Genomic DNA, 21,568 nt, shown 5'->3' on the forward strand with positions numbered 1-21,568 from the left:
GCTTGTTTGCCTTTGGAGAGCTATTCACTTCGTTAGTTGTGGTGCTATTTGACTTTGGAGTTTGCTGGTTGTTTGTTGAATTAGAGATTGATTTTTTTGGCTACTACTTCCTGTAAAAAAGGTTAATTAAAATTCATTTGTTTGCAGATTACATACCATACCATGGCAATAGGTACAATGGAATACAATGTTTTTATATTGAGTGCATTGAACAAACATTCAACCATTCCTGTTTGATGAATGACCCATCACAATTCGTGGCACCGTCCACACAACACATTACAGAGAGATGTCAGTGCAAAAAAATTGTCATTCTTTTTTTGGTGTTCGTTCATTGTCTCGGTACTATCATGTTAAAATGAACCATTTATCTACAGTTCAGGACCGGAACACTGGGGCATTCAGGGAAAACATGACGTTCTGTTTTCGGTACGTTTTGCTCAACATAGGTTGCAATGATTGCGTACGTATCCGGTATATATTTTTTTAGCTAGAATTTGAAGAACAATAATGGAGGAAGTAAACAATACTTGACTTTTCTTGTAAATTGAATATCAAATTTCATTTTAACCAAAACGAGAAGTTCTTGTAAACAAAAAGAGAACAGAGTCGCTTAGGTTGGTACATATACACATTGTTTGCACCTGCAAAACAATATGTTTTCAAACCAACAGTGTTTATTGCAACACGATCCATTAACGTGCAATGTAATGGAAAAGTAAAAGTGAACGTATCCTGTTCGCTTGGACCTAAAGCACTGCGCAGCGATGTACAATATTTGACGCGTATTGTTTGCTTAAAGTTTCATGTTGTTTATTGAAGCAAAGTTTGGTTTGTTCGGAAATGAATTTAAATCATAAATAGAAAACCTATTGTGCGTTCTTTTAAATAAACAAATATTTCTATTGCACATATTCAATGAGTGTTACAATTTCAAAACTATTACCAAAATAACAGTTTGCAAAGTACCAAAATAACTGCACGAACGAATGTGATTGATAGCACAAATGATGATTTGTAGAAACTCATAATGGCAAGTAATCAAATGCTTAAATTTTGAGTAAAACACGGCAAATCATTGAAGCCTGAAATGAGGGCGGTAGATTGATTGCCTTTCATTCGACGCAAATCGTAACGTCAGTAATTAAGCTTTCGTTATGCATGCTGCTGATGATAGCAATCATGCTGTTGTACCGTTGTTTCCGATACGTTTTAGGTGCTTCCTTACAAACTGTACAACAAATTGTACGGTGTGTGAAGCAATTTCAAATGAATGATAGATAGATCAATAGCTTCATTCGTCAATTTGATGAGGCGTTCCGACAAACAATCTAACCGCATGGTTCAAACACACTTAAACATAGCTCTTATCGTATGATGCTTTCATTCACATACATTGTCGAAAGAACACATACGAAAAAAAAACACAGGAGTGATTCAGAAGCAGCTGAGAAAACTGTATGAGTTATATGTTAACATTCGTTTCATTTGTGAAATTGTCAATGAAGAGGTAATTATTTTATAAACCGAATCACCCATTACAAACGCTTTATTTAACAAGTTCAGTTGAAATTTATCTTTTTGCGTCTACGGTTGGTTGATGCAACGTTCTGCTTTGCTCTCAAAGAACAATTAGCATGCCAACTGACATCCAGAAACGTATACCCCGCTCACAAAAACATTCTACCCGCATGGAGGGGCCTAACACAAAGCAGCTATAATTTTAAGCCCATAATATTCACACACCCTTTCAGATAGGAGCCTCCAGGCCGCACGATCTAAACTCATCCCCGGTCTTACGCTCGGGATGAGACGCAAAGCTTCTTTGAACGATAAATTGCGCTTCCGTTCCCCGTAGGTAACACGTCAAGTGAACCGGGCCAAGTCTGCAGGAAATTGTAGTCGTCGCTCTGTGCGTCCTCACTGCGATGCAACTTCAGCACACACACTCGCATACAACACACACGTACAAACACGCCGTGTGACTTCTAGCGTTAAGAAGCTTATGGATGTGGGCCCATTCACGGAATTCAACCTGGTTGGGAAGCATATTTATGGTGAGCAGCACGCTAGCATCGCTAGACACCTATCCGCAACGGTGCGAGCTGCGGTAGAGCGGTACCTGGGCCTTGATGGTTATTTCATTTCTATGGAACTCATTACAGCAGCTGCGAATGTACGTGCTTGTTGACTGATATATTCCCACTGCTAATGATGTCCTTTGCGCAGGATGTTTGTATACTTTTCTAATGAGTGAAGAGCGTCGTAAATTGTCGTCTCTATTAAAACTCTATTCAAATGTTGATTTTAGAGAATGAGATGACATTAGGTTTTAGAGGATGTGAATGCTAATTTCGGTTAGCGGTATGAGTGCATAATTTAAGGAAGAAATGTCTCGATGTTTATTTTCTTAGTATTATATAAATGATGAAATAGATCAAATTCGTAATGCTTAGCCTTTGGAATTCGTTTCTAGTTTCTAAAACACTCAATCAACCTGTCCAACGAACCGACCTGCTACCGCCCTCAAATTGAGTCACTTACACATCAAAGCTGTCAAAAGTAAGCGCGAAAACAAACATTCAATATCTGCAGCAGCAGGATGAGGATGATGATAAATAGTAATCGATTGTTCCATTCACACTTCACAGCCATCATCTCGGCACCATTCGTCAGCCAATGAGTTATCACTTTTCGTGCAGCAAGTGCAGCACTCGCTCCAAATGTTCACCAAAAATCCACTCTCGCCTTACGCTACGGTGAATATAGAGATAATTTCACACACATACACATTCGGCAAGCAGCGCGAGATTGGCCAAGAACGTTTTCAAGTCTGTAAAGTCGATAAGAAGCCACCGGATGTTGGTTCCGGTGTGCCGGAAGCGTGACTTCCACTCATTCACAGCTGCCATTGAACCATCACAGTCACTATCAGGAGGGCTCATACTTCCCCGGTATCTCGGCCTGCCCTCAAGCCACCACCTTTTCCCCTATCCTCGAACCCTAAACGATGAAACGAAGCGAGCGAAGGCTCCCGTTTTGAAGGCGAGTGTGTAGTTGATCCGTTCTGATGAAGATTAATGTTTTCCCGTTTGTTTGCGTTCGATTTTGCACATTCCTTCAGTCCAACGCTCGGGAGGAGGGCAGTGAACTTTCACCTCCCTGCCCCGAGCTGGCCCGTTGCCCTTTGCCTGCAGGTCTGGGGTAGGTCAGGGGTGCTTCATTTAACGGGGAGGTAAAAAGAAGCATAAGGATAATTCCATCGCAAACAGCACTTCTACAACCAGCCAAAGACTGCACTCTTCGCTCCAGATCTTCGCTCCAGAATATTTACCCACGGAACCGAACGTCGAACGAACGGACGAGAAATTCGATCGAGAATCAACTTGTCGATGAATTGTGCTATTTCCACTTTGGTGGGCATTCGCAGCGGACACGACACAGCCGTTTGGCATGTTTCTTGGAAAAACGCTAAACATTCACCGACCGACCGAATCGATTCCCCGATACGTCCTCGAGCGTTAATTGTGTGTCCTTAAGCGGCTGCAGGCAAATACACACCACAGCCTCCGCTTGGCCGTGAGTGGGGACTGTTTCCCGGAAGGAGAACTGAAAGAAAGCTAAAAAAGAAACGCGTCCACTGCAAATCAATCCTCCCCTCCCCAGACGGAATCGGAATCGGATCTGATCTAACAGCGATTTCTGTTTGCAATGGTAAGCAATGGTTGTGTATGCTGTGTGCTTTTCCGATTGTGATCATTTGCGGTAAATAAACTCAACCTCCGAAATGTGCCCGGCGCCCAGGCGGACACACCGCTCTTTTTTCGGAGCCCGGGACATTGATTTTTCGGGCGCCAGCACGGCGCTCTCGGTTTCGCTCGCATGGGATCGCGCGGGCGGGCGGGCTGGCGCGCACGGCCGCTTTGGCGAGACGAACGGGTGGCTTGGGTCGCCCAAGCCCACCCCACACACTACTCGGTCCGAAATTGATTGACAACGGCTTGATGTGACTGCGGCTTTGCTGATGATGAATTTTCGTCGACTCGAGAGCTGTGTGGGCGCTGGGCTGTGGGCTCCCGAACGGCTGCCCGGAACTGTAGCCGCAGCAGTGGACAGGGTCGAGCGCTCGGACGTTCGGCGTTTTCATTTGCTTTCGGGATTGTTTCTTCCCAATTCCTGCAGAGATGTCGTTTAATCGTTATTTACACAAAACGTTTCATACTCGAACGTGTTTAAGTTTTCATTCAAGCTGTGCTTTGCTCTTCCTAATGCTGATGGCATTTTCGTTAAAAAGTCGTTAGTCAGCTTTAAGCTTTTCCCCCATCAAATAACGCGTTTTTGTTTTCAGCTCCATTTCCACCGACACTGACACTGCATTCCATAGCGCTTACATTATTATCATTCCCTGCGGCCCGGAACTGATCTTTTGTTTGATAGACTCTCGACAAAGTGGAACACAGCAAGGAAGCATTGTCCCACCGATTTCCGTGTCCCAGCAGGGTGTCGGTGGAGAAATTCGAGACGAAAAAATTCCTTCGCGCGCGCGCACACTTTCAACCGTCCATCCAATCGTGCGGGGCTAAGCCTTTCTGTGTCCAAAATTCTTGCTGACCAAAACGTGCCGGATGAAGAGGTTTCCTCCCTGTCCATTGTCCGTTTGTATGTCCATCGTACTGCTTCGAACTGGTCGACGGATTTAGGTTGGACCGGACACATACTGCGCGATGAGCCGTGTCCAAAAACGGACACCGCCGCCACACCGATAAATGGAAAGGTTTGAAATTGCAAGAAACCTGCACTGGAGAGCAGCAAGGCAAGGGGTGAAATATGTTGCAAAGAAAGCAAGCATAAAATATTATCCATCCATTTCGTTCTTTTTCCTGTGCCCTACTGCAGACCTCGGACTCGGCTATCTAAAGGAACAAGAGGGAACAAACACACCACAGTAGCAGTAGCCATTCCACGACCACGGTACTCGTAAATCATTTCCAATTTAACCGCCTCAAACTCTCTCTCTCTCTCTCTCTCCCGCTGACGGGCATCCCACAATGGTTTCTCCTTAAAAATTCCTTTCCTTTATAGCGAGACGTTTTAGTCGGGCGAAAAGTTTGAAAGCGTCTGAAAACAGTCTTGGGGGGGAAAAAAAGCCACTGTCTAAAAGCTGTCATCCATTCCATGCCAGTTAGTGTCGTACGTAACATTTCTATTCTAAAAATCTTCATCATGTCTTTGTCTGCGTTCCCTGAAATTGGGGGGAGGGGGAAGCTTTTTGGGGTGATCTCCTTTCCTGCTGCACACGGCCCTCATAAGATCAATTCACGCAAAGTTCTCTGTTTACCAGCAGTAAAGATGTCAACCGCGCGCGTCTGTCGTCTCGTCTCGTGCCACTAACCGCGCTACGCTTGATCCGGTTTGCGTACCATCGCGCTCCCGTTTGTGAAAGGGTTCGGTAGACCATCCGGTGTCCACATTGCTAGTTCTGGGGGGGTCGAACTGGGGTCAAACGAGGTTTAAAAAAAACCTTCCAAACCTCTGAGGTGGGTTAGTACGCCTCTGGTGAGGAAGGGGTATGATCTACAATTGCTGTCGGAGTTTGCGGTGCCAAAGCCCGAACGGTGCCAAACCGCGATGTACGCAAGTGGCTGAAGGGGCGGTAAGGGAGCAAAAATTATGATCGTTTTTAAGCCGAGGTTGTGTAGCAAACGGTTATTACGGAGCTCGTAGTATCCATTAGCTTCCGGCGGATTGTTGGCAAGCTTGACCCACATAAGTTTTCATATAGCCTGAGCAATGAGAATCTATTCCACCGAAGAATGGGAAGATTTGCTGTTGGCTTCAATTATGCTTAATTTTTGGGTTGTAATTTGAGCTTTGGAGCTTTTTTTACGGCAAATCTCTCTCCTACAGAATCAAAGTCATGTCTACCGTGTCAAAGTTGGAATTTAATTTTATTTGCAAACATATTTTGGCTTCACAAAACTCTACGGCAAAACCAATGTGTAGAGGTCGTTAAATTTCGAAGATTTCACGCTCGTAGAACTTGCTGTGCCTGGATTTAATTAATGAAACCAAACATGCGCCTCTGATGTATGAAAGAATCCCTAACAAACCTCACCGGAAACTTTTTCGATTGTCGGCAATACCGTTCCGCGTACTTGGGTGCCACGGGAAGGCCCCCCGTGTAATTGAAGCGCTGTTTTTTTCCAATCCGTCCTTCCCACTAGCATTTGCTTTTTACCGTGCTTCCCCGTAAATCAGCCCCCCCCTCGCCTCCGTTCCCGTGACGATTGTTTTCGGAATTTTAAAAACTTTGCTCCTTTCTATTAGAACTTTTACCTTCGCCCGAAGAGCCGTTACCGTGGAGTACGTGTGCAAAACACAGTCTGTGCCTGGAGCGGCGCGAAAACCCCATCTGGAGCAGCCGCGTAAACCCTGGATTCAAGGGTCACATTTATTCAAATGGTGTCACGAGAATTGCTCTCGTTATCCGCAGCTGAGGGGAGTGTTCACTGCATATGGTCGGTAGTAGAACAGGGAAACCTCGGTAGCAGCGCCACATATGAGAGCTGATTTGGAACAGCTGGCACACAGTTATTTCTTTCACCTTGGCTGGCTCGGAGCAGTTGCAGCTTCGTACAGAAATTGCGTAAAAAATGAGGAATGAATTTTGCATATTATTGTATGTAAAACGAATGTCCTATCCGTAGCTCTGTTAAATTGGGAATTAAATTGATATTGTTTGTTTAGTTTTTAGAAGTAACAAACAAACAAGCGGCGCCTTTCATCATCCAACCCTTTCATACCAATTTATCTCGTGGTTTTAGCTGATTCTGGTGAACCATTTGCGTTCTCTTCGCCGTAACAAAATGGGGGCTATTTTTCAATTTCAATCATTGTTCTTTTTATTTTCTCTCACTCTCTTGGCGCCCTCCCCCTCCTTCTTCCACCAAGTGGGTCGCGACTGCCGTGTTTTTGCACCTAATGCTCGCCTGCAAATAAAAAAACGCCACTAACCATTGCATATCACCTCGCTGCGAAAGTGAAGCGCTTCGCTGGAAAACCGCTACAGCGCGGAAAATGAATTTATAGCCGGACGGAAGCTGGGTTGTGTGGTGAGCGTTTGGTGAAGTGGTGCCGGGTGGCGCATAAAGCGTTGCGTTTCAGCAAAGCGCTTTTGCGTGAAACCGGGACGGCTGCGGAGTCAAACGGGACGGCCAGGATGTTTTGTTATCCTGGCCTGCCGTTTCACGTCACAACACTCTCCCACGCAGGACGCACTCAAGGAAGCTTGCTGAATTGTGGAGCGAAAGGGGACTGGATGAATGCTCCGCCTCGGGGTTTTGTCATTTCTGGTCCGTTTCCCTTGGGTGCGGTTGCGTTGTTTTTACATCCTTCGGACGTTGATGTAAGCGGAGACATCACACATCTACCCACACACACACAAATACACATGCACACAGCCGTATAACACACACACACAAACGAGCTCAATCCCAGTCTGCTGCACACGTACGAATGCCAGTGTCAAGGCAACGGCTTTATTTGCATACAGTAGGAACACCCTTGCGGAGGAGCAGCACGTGCGACGGGGACGGGCACATTATTTCCATAATAATCGATGAGCACATTTTTCAGCTTCACGCGTAATAGGATTTTTCCGGACGAGAGCGTCTCCTTACGGCGGAGGGGGTCATTTTTTTGTCTACGATCTTTGCTCAACTCGTTTCGATGTAACGCCCCTGCTTTACGCCGTGCTTTACGATACCCATCTCAACCCCCCGAATGCCAAAAGCCACTGATTCTTTGCGCCTGTGCTCGGTGCAGTAAATCAGACTTTAAGCAAAACCAAATTTCCTACACGGAAAAAGGGCTACGGAAAGATGAGTCTCAGTGTGATGGTGGGTGTATTAATTGGCGTTCGTTGTTAAGACGGACGGCTTTTTGTATGTGGGTTTTGAGGAACTATTAGTTACATTATTTTTAACTTAAAAACATATTCTTTTAAATTGTGTTTAGTTTGTAAAACATTTATAACTTACTTTTGTAAACTTTTATAACGTGTTTTTCACAATGTGCATCCATTTTTGCCTCTAAAGCCCGCGTTACAGCTCCAGTGGAATTGTGCGTGAAATTTTGGGTTATTCTGATATAATTTCCCAACTATTTTGACAGCGAAACATATTGAAGTAAGAAATTAAATGCATTTCCTTGTGATTCACGGTGAAAAGATAATGCTCAGCGGGGAATCCCAAGGAAATGTATTAAATTAATTATTTCAATATGTGTTACAGTCTTAATAGTTGGGACATTGAATATCCTTTCCTTTGGTCTATAATAAGCTATTGTCTGATAAATATTTTAAAAATTTAGACCGGTCTGGTGGTACAGTCGTCATCTCGTACGACGTAACAACATGCCCGTCATGGGTCCAAGTCTCGCATAGATTGTGCCCCCATACGTAGGACTGACTATCCTGCTATGGTAACAATAAGTCACTGAAAGCTAAGCTCACTTCACTAATGGGTACAGGCAGGCCTTGACCGAGAACGGTTGTTGTGCCAAAGAAGAAGAAGATAAATATTTAATGAAATATATTTATTCATTTATTTATTTATTTACCAACAAATGTGTCTTGCACTCTTGAGGCTGTGAAAAATACTTAAAACCTATCTTACACCTAAATCCTAAATTATTCCCCTAACATCTTCCTTGATGTGTCGCCAAAATTGAAGATTAATGAAATGTTTTCTTTAAATGCGTTGGTCGTTCAATTAAAATCAAAGTGATGGGACCATGTATTGAATTGCCTTGTCATAGCTAGTAACGGTTCGTTGTATCCATATAAGGTACACCTGTTCTCGCCGACAAGTAAATTACGAGAGTCTCGATGGCGCATAGATATTGATCTTCTCTAGTAAATAAGGGACGTCTAATTCGTTTTTTTTAATATTTTGGCTACAAATACACATTGGTTAACCTTTAAACGGTGTTCGAGCGTCTGTAGGCCAAGCAGAAGGCAACGCGAGCGATAATTTGCCATGGTTGTAAGTCCTCTGAATTGGTCGAATTTTAAAGCAAGTCTTAGAAACTCTCATCGTATTGGCTCTATTCTGTTAATCATCGTAGTGCAATTCGGGAACCAAAGAATTGAGCAATACTCCACGCACGAGCGCACAAGACCAGCAAACAACGACTTAAGACATAAGACATCATTACATTCACGGAATTCTCGAAAGATAAAACCTAGCATCTTGTATGCCTTGTTAACAGTGTTGTCAATATGTAAACGGAAATTTAAACTAGAATCTAGTATAATACCTAGATCACAGACTTCCTGGCGACGATCTAACACACTGCCTAACAAATCAGAATATATCAGAATAGCCCAAAATTTCACTTTCACGCAAGGACTAAAGCGACCTTAAGAAGGATTAATGGTTGACTTTAATGGTGATCATAACACTATACATAAACATAACAAATACGTAAATTAAATTATATGTCGTTAAATTTTGTAATTGCCTTACAGTCGAAAGTTGATGCCTTAGATCCTAAAATTGATACGCACTGTCTACAATGGATGCCTTAGAGACAAACTATAGTGGCAACGACTGTATCGCATTTGTTTAGCAATACTTTTTGTTTTTGAAGTATTTTCAGTACATCTTTAAAGCAATATATTATCTATTTCTATTAATTTGGAACTCAATTAACCGCAATCCAAGAATAACAACGTTTCGTACACTGTTAGGCTTTTTTGGTTAACTAAAGGAAATACTTCAAACATCCACAGCAAACTATTTAACGATGCATTTGGCTAGCCGATGTAACGATGTCACTTGTAACCTCGACATGATTTGTATCATCTCATCTCAACCATCTCAACCATCTCAACACATAGTATTCAACACTGACATTTTGATTCGGTACGCCGCCAATCAATGACGGCAGTAAATTTTTATGGCAAATTGAACCGAAATTTATCGTCGCAAATTTGCACACAATCATCCATCGTACGGTGCCGGGTCCTTGAGCACACCGGATGCTCATTACTACAGTGTTTGAGACAGTTTTGTTTCGTGTTTTTGTTTTTGCTTCCTTTTACGGAAATATGCTTCGGTGTGCCCTGTCGTGTTAACATAAATTCCAATGCAAATATCCATAAAGCAACAATTTGCCCGCTGTTGGCTGTTGGCAGGAAAAAACGCATGGTTCGATCCGACAGTGCAACTAACTGGCCGCACGCCATCCGAACCATCGGGCAGTGTGTTTGTGCGCTGCATTCAAAGTGCAGTAATTTGCCGTCCAGTTTTTACGGCGTCCCTCCCCGCTCGGCGTAACACTGACCGCCGTCAATGCAATCGTGCATTTAACGTCCCCACGATCAATGCCATAGCTTCAGTGCGGCAAGCATAAGTACCGTCACTGGGGCGACTTCTTGGCCTAGGATGCGCGACTACCCCTTGCTGCTGCCCGCCTTACATCTGGAGGTCAAGCTTGTTCGAGCTGTGCGTGATGTGCAACTGAGCGACAGGGTGAATAAATGTGTTTCCCTCGGCTTTACATGACACCACAACACGAATCGATCCCGGGGCCGGGTTAGTGGGTTGATGAATTTATAGACCGATTGCCATCACCATTGCATTCACGGACGACGAACCGGGCACGACAACGAGCACACCGCTCGAAGGTCCCGGACCGTGAAAAAAGGTAAACATTGACCAAACGGTAGCAAGGCGTGCCGCGGGTGTGTGCAAAAATAAAGCAGCTCAGCAGCGTGTCCAGCGAGGGAAACACCATTTCCCCTGGCGATCCTTGAATCGTGTCGAGAATGCGGTAATTGAACCTTATTCACAGAGGCTTTTCATCTCTTCCCGTCTACAGGGACGCAGGGGCAGCAAAACAAAACAAAAATCATCCCATCCCCCTCCCCATCACGGTGGCAGATAATTAACTTCCGGTCCATCTTTTTTTTTGGGCATTTGGTCCCGGCTCCGGTCGGATGGCGCCACCATGGGTTAGATGGTTTTGTATTTCACTGGCTTAATAACAACGCACCAAAAAGCACACAATCAGGCTCATCACGTCAAACGCCCTCGGGGGGTGGGTGGCCGTTACTATGGCGATAGCAGACCCTTGTGGTGAGATCGTCTGCTAGGAGCAATCAGGAGTGTTGGGGAAGAACGGTTGAACCCACTTAAAAGCTACCAGGACCCGGCTGGGTGTGGGCGAGAGTGAGACACAATGCCAAACCCTCGGTCTCGGTGGCCTCGTTCTATTGCCGTCGTTGAAGTCATTCACTTTTAATTACTCCCACCGTTTTTGGTGGGCAGTCTCCGGTGTGTGTTTGTGTTTGTGCCCCTGCATTGTGGTGTGACGGGTGTGGCACCCGCTTTTGACCATTTTGATTCGCTACCTTTCGCCGTTGTTTTACGCCGTTCTTTGTGGACTTTCTTTGTGGTCTCACTTGGCGTGGTGGTTGGCGTTGGCGTGTCATTAAACTGCTTTGATGATGATTATTAATCGCAGCTTACTGCTGCGGTGGGTGTGTGCGTGTGTTTTATTTATGTTTTTTTTTTATCTTTTCTATAATGTACAAATTTATAAATGAATTTGAAAAAAAAGCAAAAAATGAAACCATTAAGTGCGCAGATTCTTTTTAATGTTCCTTCCTGCCTACAGCGAATGTAGCGCTGCAAGGAATGCAAAGAAGGGCGCCGCAATCAACACACAACATGACAAATTAACACTTGTTTTGACACAAGCCCCAATCGACACCGCACAGCTGTCACGGTTATGTGTCAAAACAGGCAATTGGCGATAAGGCAGCACGGTCTACGCAGTACGGCTATTAATTGGAGTCCATAAATTAATTATCCGCCAATTTGCACCGTGCTGCACCGTGCTGCAACTGCACTCTGCACAAGTACCTGCACGCACTATCTCTCTCCTCTTACGCACGCTACCAGCCCACACACACACACACACACACCGGTTAACCCCGAGCTGAACAACATGAAGCAACTTGCATCGCGCGTCTGTCCGTCTGTTCGCCTGTTCGTTCGAGCTGATTGGACGTTAAGTTTTATTACATCTTACCATTCCGAACCATCATTGGAGGGGTGGGGTGGCAATTATTTGTCAAACATTGAAAGCGCTTCTGCTGGTGCTGCTGCTGCTGCTGCTGACACGACCATTCTCGTGCTGTCTCATCTTTAATTCTAACCACCCGGTAGGGCAGGGTCGACAATTAAAACCACCACAAATACACCTTAAACACGCGAATCGACTGCTTTTGCTACTACGACTACTTTCTCCTCTCTGTATTCAACGATAGGCCAAAGAACACATACACAATAGTCCTTTGCGCGCCCAAAAGTTTTGTCCGAAAGGAAGGCCAACGCGACCAACGCGGCTTCCGAAAGTCACGCGCCTCCACTGACATTCAATTATTTGCGCCGTATTATGTCAAAACGGAACGCAGGCACCGCAATTGACCTGCTGGTGGGTAGTAATAGGAAAAACGCGATCGTTTCTGACCACTTTTCCCTTCCCTGTTGCTCCTTTCTCCTCTGGATTGTTGATTGTTGAATTTTGTCGTAAATATGTTTTGGCTCCATCTACTACGCCTTCGGACCATTCCTATAATGATGATAGTGGTGGTTAATAATTGGTCGAAGGGTAAGGGTTCCAGAAAAAGAAAGAGAGAGAAAGAGAGACAGAACAGTCGGTCCCCTTTTCGATAAAGTCTTTTCGATTGAACTTCTGCTCCACCAACACCAGCTCAAGGCACCTGTTCGAATGCGCGAATAATAACGCACTTAACGATCGGATCCATCCTGTGTCCGTCGCCAACATCGCCCCCCTCTCTCCCGCTCAAGGGCATCATCGGCAGGAAGCAGGTCGATTCGTCCACCCACCCACTACCAACCGAACAAGGAGGCGCAGGTGGTTGGCCGTTACTAATACCGCGACACGTTGAAGACGCTCGGCGCTACCGAAACTACGACTCGGCAAGAAGCGACAGCAACGACGATCCAAAACAACGATAAAACCACCGATTGGGGTGGGGTTGGCAGGTGGGGGAGGAAGATTATTTGCTTAAACACTGCCCGCGGACCTCCGGACCTGGGCGCGCGCGATTGGCGATTCGATTGCGTCTGTCGCGCGGTGACGATTGCGCTCCGACGCCTGCGGGGAATGCAATTCATTAGTTTCACTTTCGGCGTGCACTTGAATGGATCACCTGCGCGCCCACCGCGGTGCGGTACGGTTCTAGCGTAGCTGACGCGTTCGCTCTATACACGGCAGGCACGCGTAAAACCGTGGTGACTACGGCAAGCAGAAATACAACAAAAAAAGCAGCAACCCCCTGGTCATTACGGTCAAAGTGTTTGCGTGCTCTGGCGTCCTGGCGCGTACGATGCGCGGGGTGAATTTAATTGTTTAAAGTCAAGTTGACGGTTCGTCCTTTAAACTCGCTATTGCGGGAGGGTGTAGTTTCAAGTGTGCGATTGTGTAATTAATTTCTAAATTGATCGATAGTTGGTAGGCAACTTTAAAGCAAACTCGCATTGAAGTGTGTTGCTTGTCGTGGCTTGTGTGATGAAGTGTGATTAAATGAGAAGCATTAATAGAAGAAAGTACAATCAACTGCTACAACAAAACATGTGACCGATATGAAAAACAAAAGTGCCAACAAAAGATGCCTAAAAGTGTCCTAAAATGTCCTTCCAGCTCAGTGATTTATGGTTTATCGTGTATGTTGCGTACACTAAGTGCTCGAAAGTTTGCAAGCATTAGCAAATATGTGCTGTGCTTTTTCATCCCCTTTCTACATTGTCTTGCGTAAAGTGTGAAATTGCAAGCAAGTGTTTCAATCGCAGGTCCTCCGTAGGCAAAAAAGATACAACAAAAAGGGGATGAACTTCATCCACACACGCCTAAAGTGTTCCTGGGGCTTCGTGTTCAAAAAGTGTCACATTGTTGCTTGCTGGTCGCCTTTTAAGCTCGGTTGACATCCAAGAGCTGTCTAAGTGATAGTGATTTACGGGCGCGTTGCAACGCTTTTTTGCTCATGCTTTTCCCACGTTCTGTAGATGAAAATTGAAACATTTCTGCCAGCCGTCCGTACGAATGTGAATTGCAATCCGTTTTAAGCTAGTTCCTTTTTTTCACACACTCAAAAAAAAAGATCAAACCAGTGAAATGACGTGGCGACGTAGAAAAATCATTTACCAGAGCAACTTCCCCACCCAGGCAAGCGCGGGCGTGCTAGTTGTGTGCAGGGGATGAATACGATTGCTCAAGTCGTTGTCCGACACACTGCGCACTGTGTTTCGCTGTATTTTGCTTAATGCCTGCCTCCTTCCAGCCACGAAATGGGGAACAATGTTTCATTAATAATTGTTTCCAGCGCGGGCTAGCTTTAGCTGGAATCATTGCGCGCGGACAGGCGGGGTCTATCGGCCCAGGTACAAACGCCGTCCCTTCCCAGCCCGTCGAAAGAAACACAATTTATGCTACCGTGCAATCTTCGGGCTCCATTGGTCCATTGGTTGACAGTGGCAAACGGCACAGCAGGACAAGCCTTTCGGGGGGAGTTCGTTTTTTTTGTCGCCTTCTTCCCGGAAACAATTAAAATTTATGATCCTCCATGACAGTTTTTCTCCCTGGCAGAAATGAAAACTTATCTCTAGGTTTCCCGTCTCGTGTTCTTTTTTTTCTGTGTGTCTGAGTGTGCTATCGTTCTGCCCGTCTCTGCCGTTACTGTCACGTGAAAAAAGGGAAATAGAAGTGTACGGACACAGTCTACAGTCGCTTCGGACAGTTGCCTCGGATGATTTGTTGCTAATGAATTCTATCACTGGCCAATCTGGGATAAGGGGGAAACTGGCTAGGCTCTGGCTTAAGAACGCAGGGGATCGCTCGGAATCGTTCAACTTTGCAGGCGCCATTTCGGCTAGCACCGGGCCAAACAAAGTAAGACTACTGCTGCTGTGGGTTCGTACATTACGAACTGCGATAAGCGTTCCGGTAAATTAAGCAAAATCGGAGCAAAAGGGTTAAGTTTTGCGCTGCATCTTGTGCAGCAAGTGACGGCGTAGAACTTTTAATGCACATGCATTTTGCAGAGCAAAAAAGTGAGAGCGGGAGAGAAAATGTATTAAAAAAGAACACACTATTTGGCAAGGGGTTTAAGAGACTGGCCGAACTGATCTTCCATAGCATAGCATAGCATCTTCCATTCCGCAACATAGTTTTGACTTTATTACTTTTTTCCTTCCAAAGAGACAAGCCGTGCTTACTCGAAAGTTCATGCTACAACATTCATAATCAGTTTAAAATCGAATCACGTACTCTGGTACGTACTCCAACCGAGGGGAACGTACAGTGCGGAAACATTACGAGCGCCATCCGTGGTACAGGCAAGCATACGATGCCGCCACTAATGTAGTCAAGATGTCTAAGTTGTAGGTCAATATTTGCGTCCAATAGATTGGGGCAAATGTTTTCTCACCAGACAAAGTGCCGGAAGTGTGTCAGACATTCAATCTGGTTAAGCATTGTGTTGTGTAAGTGACTTGGTACTTGGTGCTCAATTAAGATAGTACCGTGTAGTTTGCGACAATTTGCACACACTAAGCACTGTTTGCTGTTATGCGTATGTTGTCTAAGCAATCAAAGCTCAATGACTGACTATCTTGCCCTTAAGCTCTTTTTTTAAATATATTTCATGATTGACGTGTCATTAAATGATTTATTAACCACATACTGATGAGTGGAATTTCCTCCCAGCAAATGTTTCCTTTGTTTCCTTTGCACGCAATTAGTCAACCAAAATCAATCACCAACCTACAGCTTGGCAGAGAGACATTTTTGACCAAATATTTGCACCTCTGGGGCTTGTTTACATTTGCTTTCTTGCGCTCTATACGTCACGCGAACGGCACGGTACGCAAGCAGCAGCAGCAGCAGCACACACCAGCGCGTGCTTGAGAAAAACGCGTTCATAGCAAGCAAGCCATGATTTATTGCGATTCGATCGCAAAAGTTGTAACGGCCAAGGCGGCTTTTTCGGAAAGCAGCAGGTTAAAGGGAGTGGTAGAGTGTAAACGGGTGTGTAAATTTGAGCAATTCACAGAGATTAGGAAAGTAATTAATCAACGCTGAGAGCTTCGGCTGTTCAATCGGTATGCGTTGGTAAGAGTCTCTGCCCCTCCACCCCCCCATGTAACCCACACCTTCATGTTCATTGCCGGGATCCTTGGCGCTTCGGCCTCAGGGGTGAAAATCGTTTGTGGGAAATCCATCTTTTCTGCTCGACAAATAGCTCCACCGTAAGATGGATTGGTTAGTTTTCCTTGCGAGTATGATTGTGTCAACAGACCGCGTGTATCGTCCGTGGGCTGTGTATGTGTGTGTGTGTGTGTGTGTGTGTGTGTGTGTGTGTGTGTGTGTGTGTGTGTGTGCAAGTCTGCGGGCAGTTTCAAGGGGGCAATTTTTTCCCCCTTTTGACCCGACTGGCCCCATATATCGGGCCGCTCGGGCCGTTTCGGTTGCAAGATTATCTTCGCAGAATGATGGAATCGTTACCGGGAGAACACAGCACAGCAAGGAAAGATTTGTGAGCGTGTGGGCTTTTCACCCGAATTGTTAACGATAATGTATGGCGGAATGTCACGGTGGCAGACCGGTTTTTCACACTGTTGTACTGCATACCGGAGCAGTGGAGCTTTTTTCCTGTCTGGGTTGTTGTTTTGGTTTGGATAAAGTTGATGCTATCTTTTAGATGAATTTTATATTAGAATGTTTGATAAAAGAAAATAGACAATTTTTTTTTTTTTGTTTTTGTTTGCTTCCAATGTTTTTATTGATTCTATTTTAATCAAACTAATCAATTTAATCCTCCTGGTACATGTAGAATCTTCTATGAAAAATATATTTTGATTGCTGAGTATTAAAAATGTTTTAAAATTATAGAAGAAAATTAATATTGTATTCTCTGAGCTGCAGGAAAATATAAACAAACGCTACAGAAACATAATCTTTCTAGTCAACAATTTCGTCCGTTTCCATGTCCCAAGCTTGTCCTCTTCAAACATCTTATCTGCAAAAAGCATTAGCAGAATAAGAAAGTGTGAATACAAACGACCACTGCAAACGAGACCAACGATACCACAATCAGATGCTGTGCTTCCTCAGAAGATAGCAAAAGCATCATCCATCCCCTCCGAGCACTGCACTCGACCTGTCGCAAATGGCGCAAATGTCTCAGCATCGCGGCAACCGGGCAGCTCGTAAAAATCTCGTCCCGCAGCACAATATTGTTAGTTGCTTAAAACTCATCGCAAACCGTAGCGAAACTCATCACCCAACCGTATGGCGGCAGCACTCTTTTTTTCATCTTCCTCCATTCCTAATCACATTGCGAATGCTATTCATGTCTCACGGTTGACATTGGTTGGTGGTGGTACTGGCAGACTGGCACTGGATGGTTTGAATCTCCTAGCGTTTCCTAGCCCCATCCCGCGTGCCGGACGAGCGTGCAATGACAAAACAGGTATAAAATGATGAGTGCAAACGAGCAAAAGGTTCGTGGCCGTCGTCTTGGAGGAGGCTGAGTGGGTAAGACGCCTGCCCGTAACATAATGCAACGCAACATAAATTGACAATCTTACCTTGTCGACAACGACGTGCTCATGTCATTACGATATAGTGCTAGCGACGGTGGTGTTGGACGGTGAACATTGATCGTGCTTTGCTTGGTGGTATATAGCATTGATCGTGCCCGCGCACACTTTTGTCACTTCTGGATGTATTATAATGTTGTTGTAGCGGACTGAGCAATGGTTAATGTATTTTACTCATATTTTTGCCATTCATTTGGCTGGACTAAAGGCTACATAGAAACAAAGAAATTACACAGAATTATACGACATGCTTTCTAATACCATATTTCAGATATCATCACCTTCATGAGCGCATTTCGTTCGCTCATTTACTTGCGCTTGACATGTTGCTCTTAAAAAGATGAATTTTAAAGGGATTTTGCGAAAACTTCCGCAAAAAGTGGCACTCGTTATAAGGATACGTCCACTGCCTTATTCTTTACACAAAACACTTCAATACAAACCCTGTTCAATGTGTGGTAAATACAAATGGCCGCAAGTTGCCATGGGGTACATATTTCAAGCACGCTTCCCACGACCCGGTAACGGGGTTTACCACAAAACACTCACCCTGAATAAAGCAGGTAAACCGCCCGTCAGCAAAACCGTTGGCCACTCTCGATAAAATATGATTGAAAATGAAAAACGCAATAAAATAAAACTTTACGGCCGTTTGATTTCACACAAAACGTCCATGATGGCGTTTCGATGGCTCGTTCCCCTGCTCCCCTTTACATCCAAGCTTCGCTCGTTGAAGATGCTCGTTGCGCGGTTACCGGTGACATTGAATGAATGTGCCTGCGCACGCTCCCATTTGCGTTACGTCCACGGAGATGATTTTTATGAACCGCGGATTAAGGACGGCTTCGTTTGTCCCATCTCTCTCTCTCTCTCCCTCTCTCCCTGCAAATGCAATGCGCACTGGTTTACCGCGTGGGTAGCAGAGGACGAGTTGGCCGCCTGTGTGCAAATAATGCTTTTTTAACTGCAAAATTCGCTACGCACTTCTGGATGAATGAAGAAGCGAAAGAGCAAAACGAACCAAACCAAACCAAAAAAAGAAAGAGGTAAAATGATAAATAAACAGCAGCAACAACATGAAACCGCTTCAGCACGGAAGCAGTTGAAGCATTCTCATGGTAATGTATTTTGATGTTGCTGTACCATCAAACGCCGCGGAGCGGTTATCGGGGTTGCCGGGACAGGTTGACGGGAGCAACCGAACAACAAAGCGACACACAATACACCATTAGCCATTTGTGTCAATCTTAATGTTTATTGGTTGTGTTCCATCGACCATTCTTGTGCGCGCTCGAATGGTAGACGTGGCCGGTCTTATCATTCGCTTGTTGCTTATGCTTCAGTATCTGCTGCAACATTATTGATTCATTGAAGTCAAATTGTTCGTGGTAGAATTTTAATTGGCTGTAAGGTGTGATAGGAGGTACTGTGCATTGTGTGCTGTTGTGTGCGGTGAATGGCATCGTTTCATCGTGTGTAACATGCTGGAATAGAAGGGATATTACTAAGCTACATAAAGTTGATTGAACGTTACATATCAGTTTAATGTAGCTAAATGTAGTTAACTTGTCTGAGAGATGTGGCAGTATAGTTGAAATTACCCACAGCACAGAAGTTTATGTGCTATTTGTCAGCTTACATGGAACAATTCATATTGGAATAAGATGTTGAGCTACGATGTACTACTATGCGCTATTAATATTGTTATGCTAGTCTTTCTTCCCACATTTGTCAGTTCCTATCATTAGAATTTTAAAAATAATTCTTCATGAATACTTGCCAAATGGGGCTAACTAATCCTTTTAAATTGTCTTCTTTCAAACATTTCATTCATATCAAAACATTGTAGCGAACAGATGCAATGCTTATTTATTTCATTTATTCAAATAACTCATATACATTGAAGCGTCAATGTTGCTTCCACAAATTTATGCAACGGTTTTGCAACGGGAAAGCAAACCAACCTCAGTGTCTCACCATCCGTTTACCACGCGCGACAAAAATCACTGTTCTGTCTGCTTGTTACCATGCACTTAGCGAAAGGCTTTCTCCGCTCGCGCATCGTCCGAATCGCACGCTACCTCATAATTGTAATGGTTTCGCTCAAACGACTGCTTAAAGTGGTCCTTCCGAAGAAGAGCACCATTTTCTGCACCGTTTGACGTCAGCCCGATTTATCGCGCGCCGCGCGTCTGTGCCTATTCGACGGCCAAAGCCACCAGGCTTCAATCACCGGCCCCCGAAGGCCCGGAGAGCAAAGATTTTCTTGGTTTCTTTTGGTTGCTGATGTAGTCGCTCGCTCCTGGAAATGAAAGTGATTTGGAATGCAAATGGAAGAAGGCATAATCACTGTATACGGGAATTAAGCGTACGGAAAGACGCTTGGCAAATGTTTGTTGTTTTTTTTTTGTCCTTTCGTTTCAAAGGAAACAGTTAGCTCTGGTTAGCCATTCGGCTCTGCTAGGCAAACGAGGGCAAATGAAAATATTCCAAGATAATTATCCAATTCGATGGCGTCGTGATAAAGGTTTTGGGGAAATGATGTAAATCCCGCCTAATGGACCAGGCCTGGCGAGATTTGTAGCGTGGCATTGAAACGGTGTACAGAAATGTTTGTCGTTTTAAGATCGCTTTAAAGAGTAAGCAAGTGAAGTAGTAATTAAATCAGTGAATAATTCGCTATTTCAAACAATAGTTACATTTTATGGAGTGTTTCATAGATGGGTGCAATATGAGGAAACAAAACTAGTCCGGAGAGCATTTCTCCCATTCAGTGAATTTTTTGTACACTAATTCACGAGGAACATTCACGCGTGTGCCTTAATTAGTTTTCCAATCAACGTAAAGCTAGCTTTATGGTGAGAGCTAAGGCTAAGCTTCTGGAACAGCATCAACAGTACAAATAGTGCCGTGTACAGTGCCAAAAGCAGCGTGGTAGCAGAAATTCGTCAACAAAATGGTACAACGAATTGACATATCTACCATCTCCGGAGGGGAGAAAATACTGGTATGTAATGGAAGATAGTAGCCATTCTGTAAGGTGATGAAATATAAATCGATTAACATATTAATTCTCACTAATTTCTTCAGTAGCATCTATCCTTTCGAACTTAGCGAGGCGACATAAAATACATCTTACACAAAACACATTAATTCAGTCATCAAGTTTGAAAGGATGCGTGCACGTTCATAGCTAAATAACACCCATACATACATACAAACATGCAAACAACCATACATTCATAACACATTTGTCTAGTGAAAGAAAACTTACATGGTGTAAGCACACCTACGGTTGAGTAAACAGCAGCTCATAGTTCACGGGAAGATCGTTAGCTTCCCGATCAAAGTTCATTGCCTTCCTTCCACGATTGTGGGTTTGGGGCCTCCGATCAGGAAGGGCGCTCTCATCGACAAACCACCCACCCATCCAGCCTGCCCCTTTAACCAGAGCACCATTCCGGCAAAAGCTCGACCCTCGCCCCGTTCGCACACTGTAGTGTGTATTCGGCTAATTAAAAGTTTACCGCACACTACGAACAACACTACGCGAAGTTCCCCGTTAATTGATTAAATGTACTCTTGAATAGGCAAGACACGGTTACGCTTAATGTGTCGATAAAGTGGGAGCGGTGAGAAATTAAGTAATTATGTCCGTTCATAAGAACTTGTTGGATCCCTTTCTTTGTATGCATTAAAGAAATTGAGGCAAATTTTAAGATAATTGGAATTGGAGTTGCTGTGAAGAAGTATCGTAAAAGTATCACCATATCAATGATTTTCGGTGTTCAATATGCTTTAATAACTATCCAAAACAGCGCTTCATCGTTGGCGTTTGTTTGGCGTTGGTGGGACTGTTAAGACATAAAACCGTG

At 44.4% G+C, this 21,568-nt stretch overlaps 1 protein-coding gene across 3 annotated transcripts in view; it reads left to right on the plus strand.

Annotated features, from left to right (window-relative positions):
• Positions 1 to 21,568, plus strand: part of LOC120954910 (cyclic nucleotide-gated cation channel subunit A) — a 100,733-nt gene that overhangs the window by 56,108 nt on the left and 23,057 nt on the right. The window contains exons 1-2 of one of the 3 annotated variants that reach the window (XM_040375228.2): positions 13,094 to 13,463; positions 20,414 to 20,700. The exons of 1 other annotated variant lie outside the window; for it this stretch is intronic. In XM_040375228.2, coding sequence (XP_040231162.1) covers positions 20,650 to 20,700 — 51 coding nt within the window. In that variant the 5' untranslated portion in view covers positions 13,094 to 13,463; positions 20,414 to 20,649. Of the gene's footprint in view, positions 1 to 13,093; positions 13,464 to 20,155; positions 20,701 to 21,568 lie in introns of those variants that run through there. One more of the 3 variants, XM_040375227.2, reaches the window with a different exon arrangement.

The sequence above is a fragment of the Anopheles coluzzii genome, chromosome 3 (assembly GCF_943734685.1).
Source record: "Anopheles coluzzii chromosome 3, AcolN3, whole genome shotgun sequence".
Taxonomy (NCBI): Eukaryota; Metazoa; Arthropoda; class Insecta; order Diptera; family Culicidae; genus Anopheles; species Anopheles coluzzii.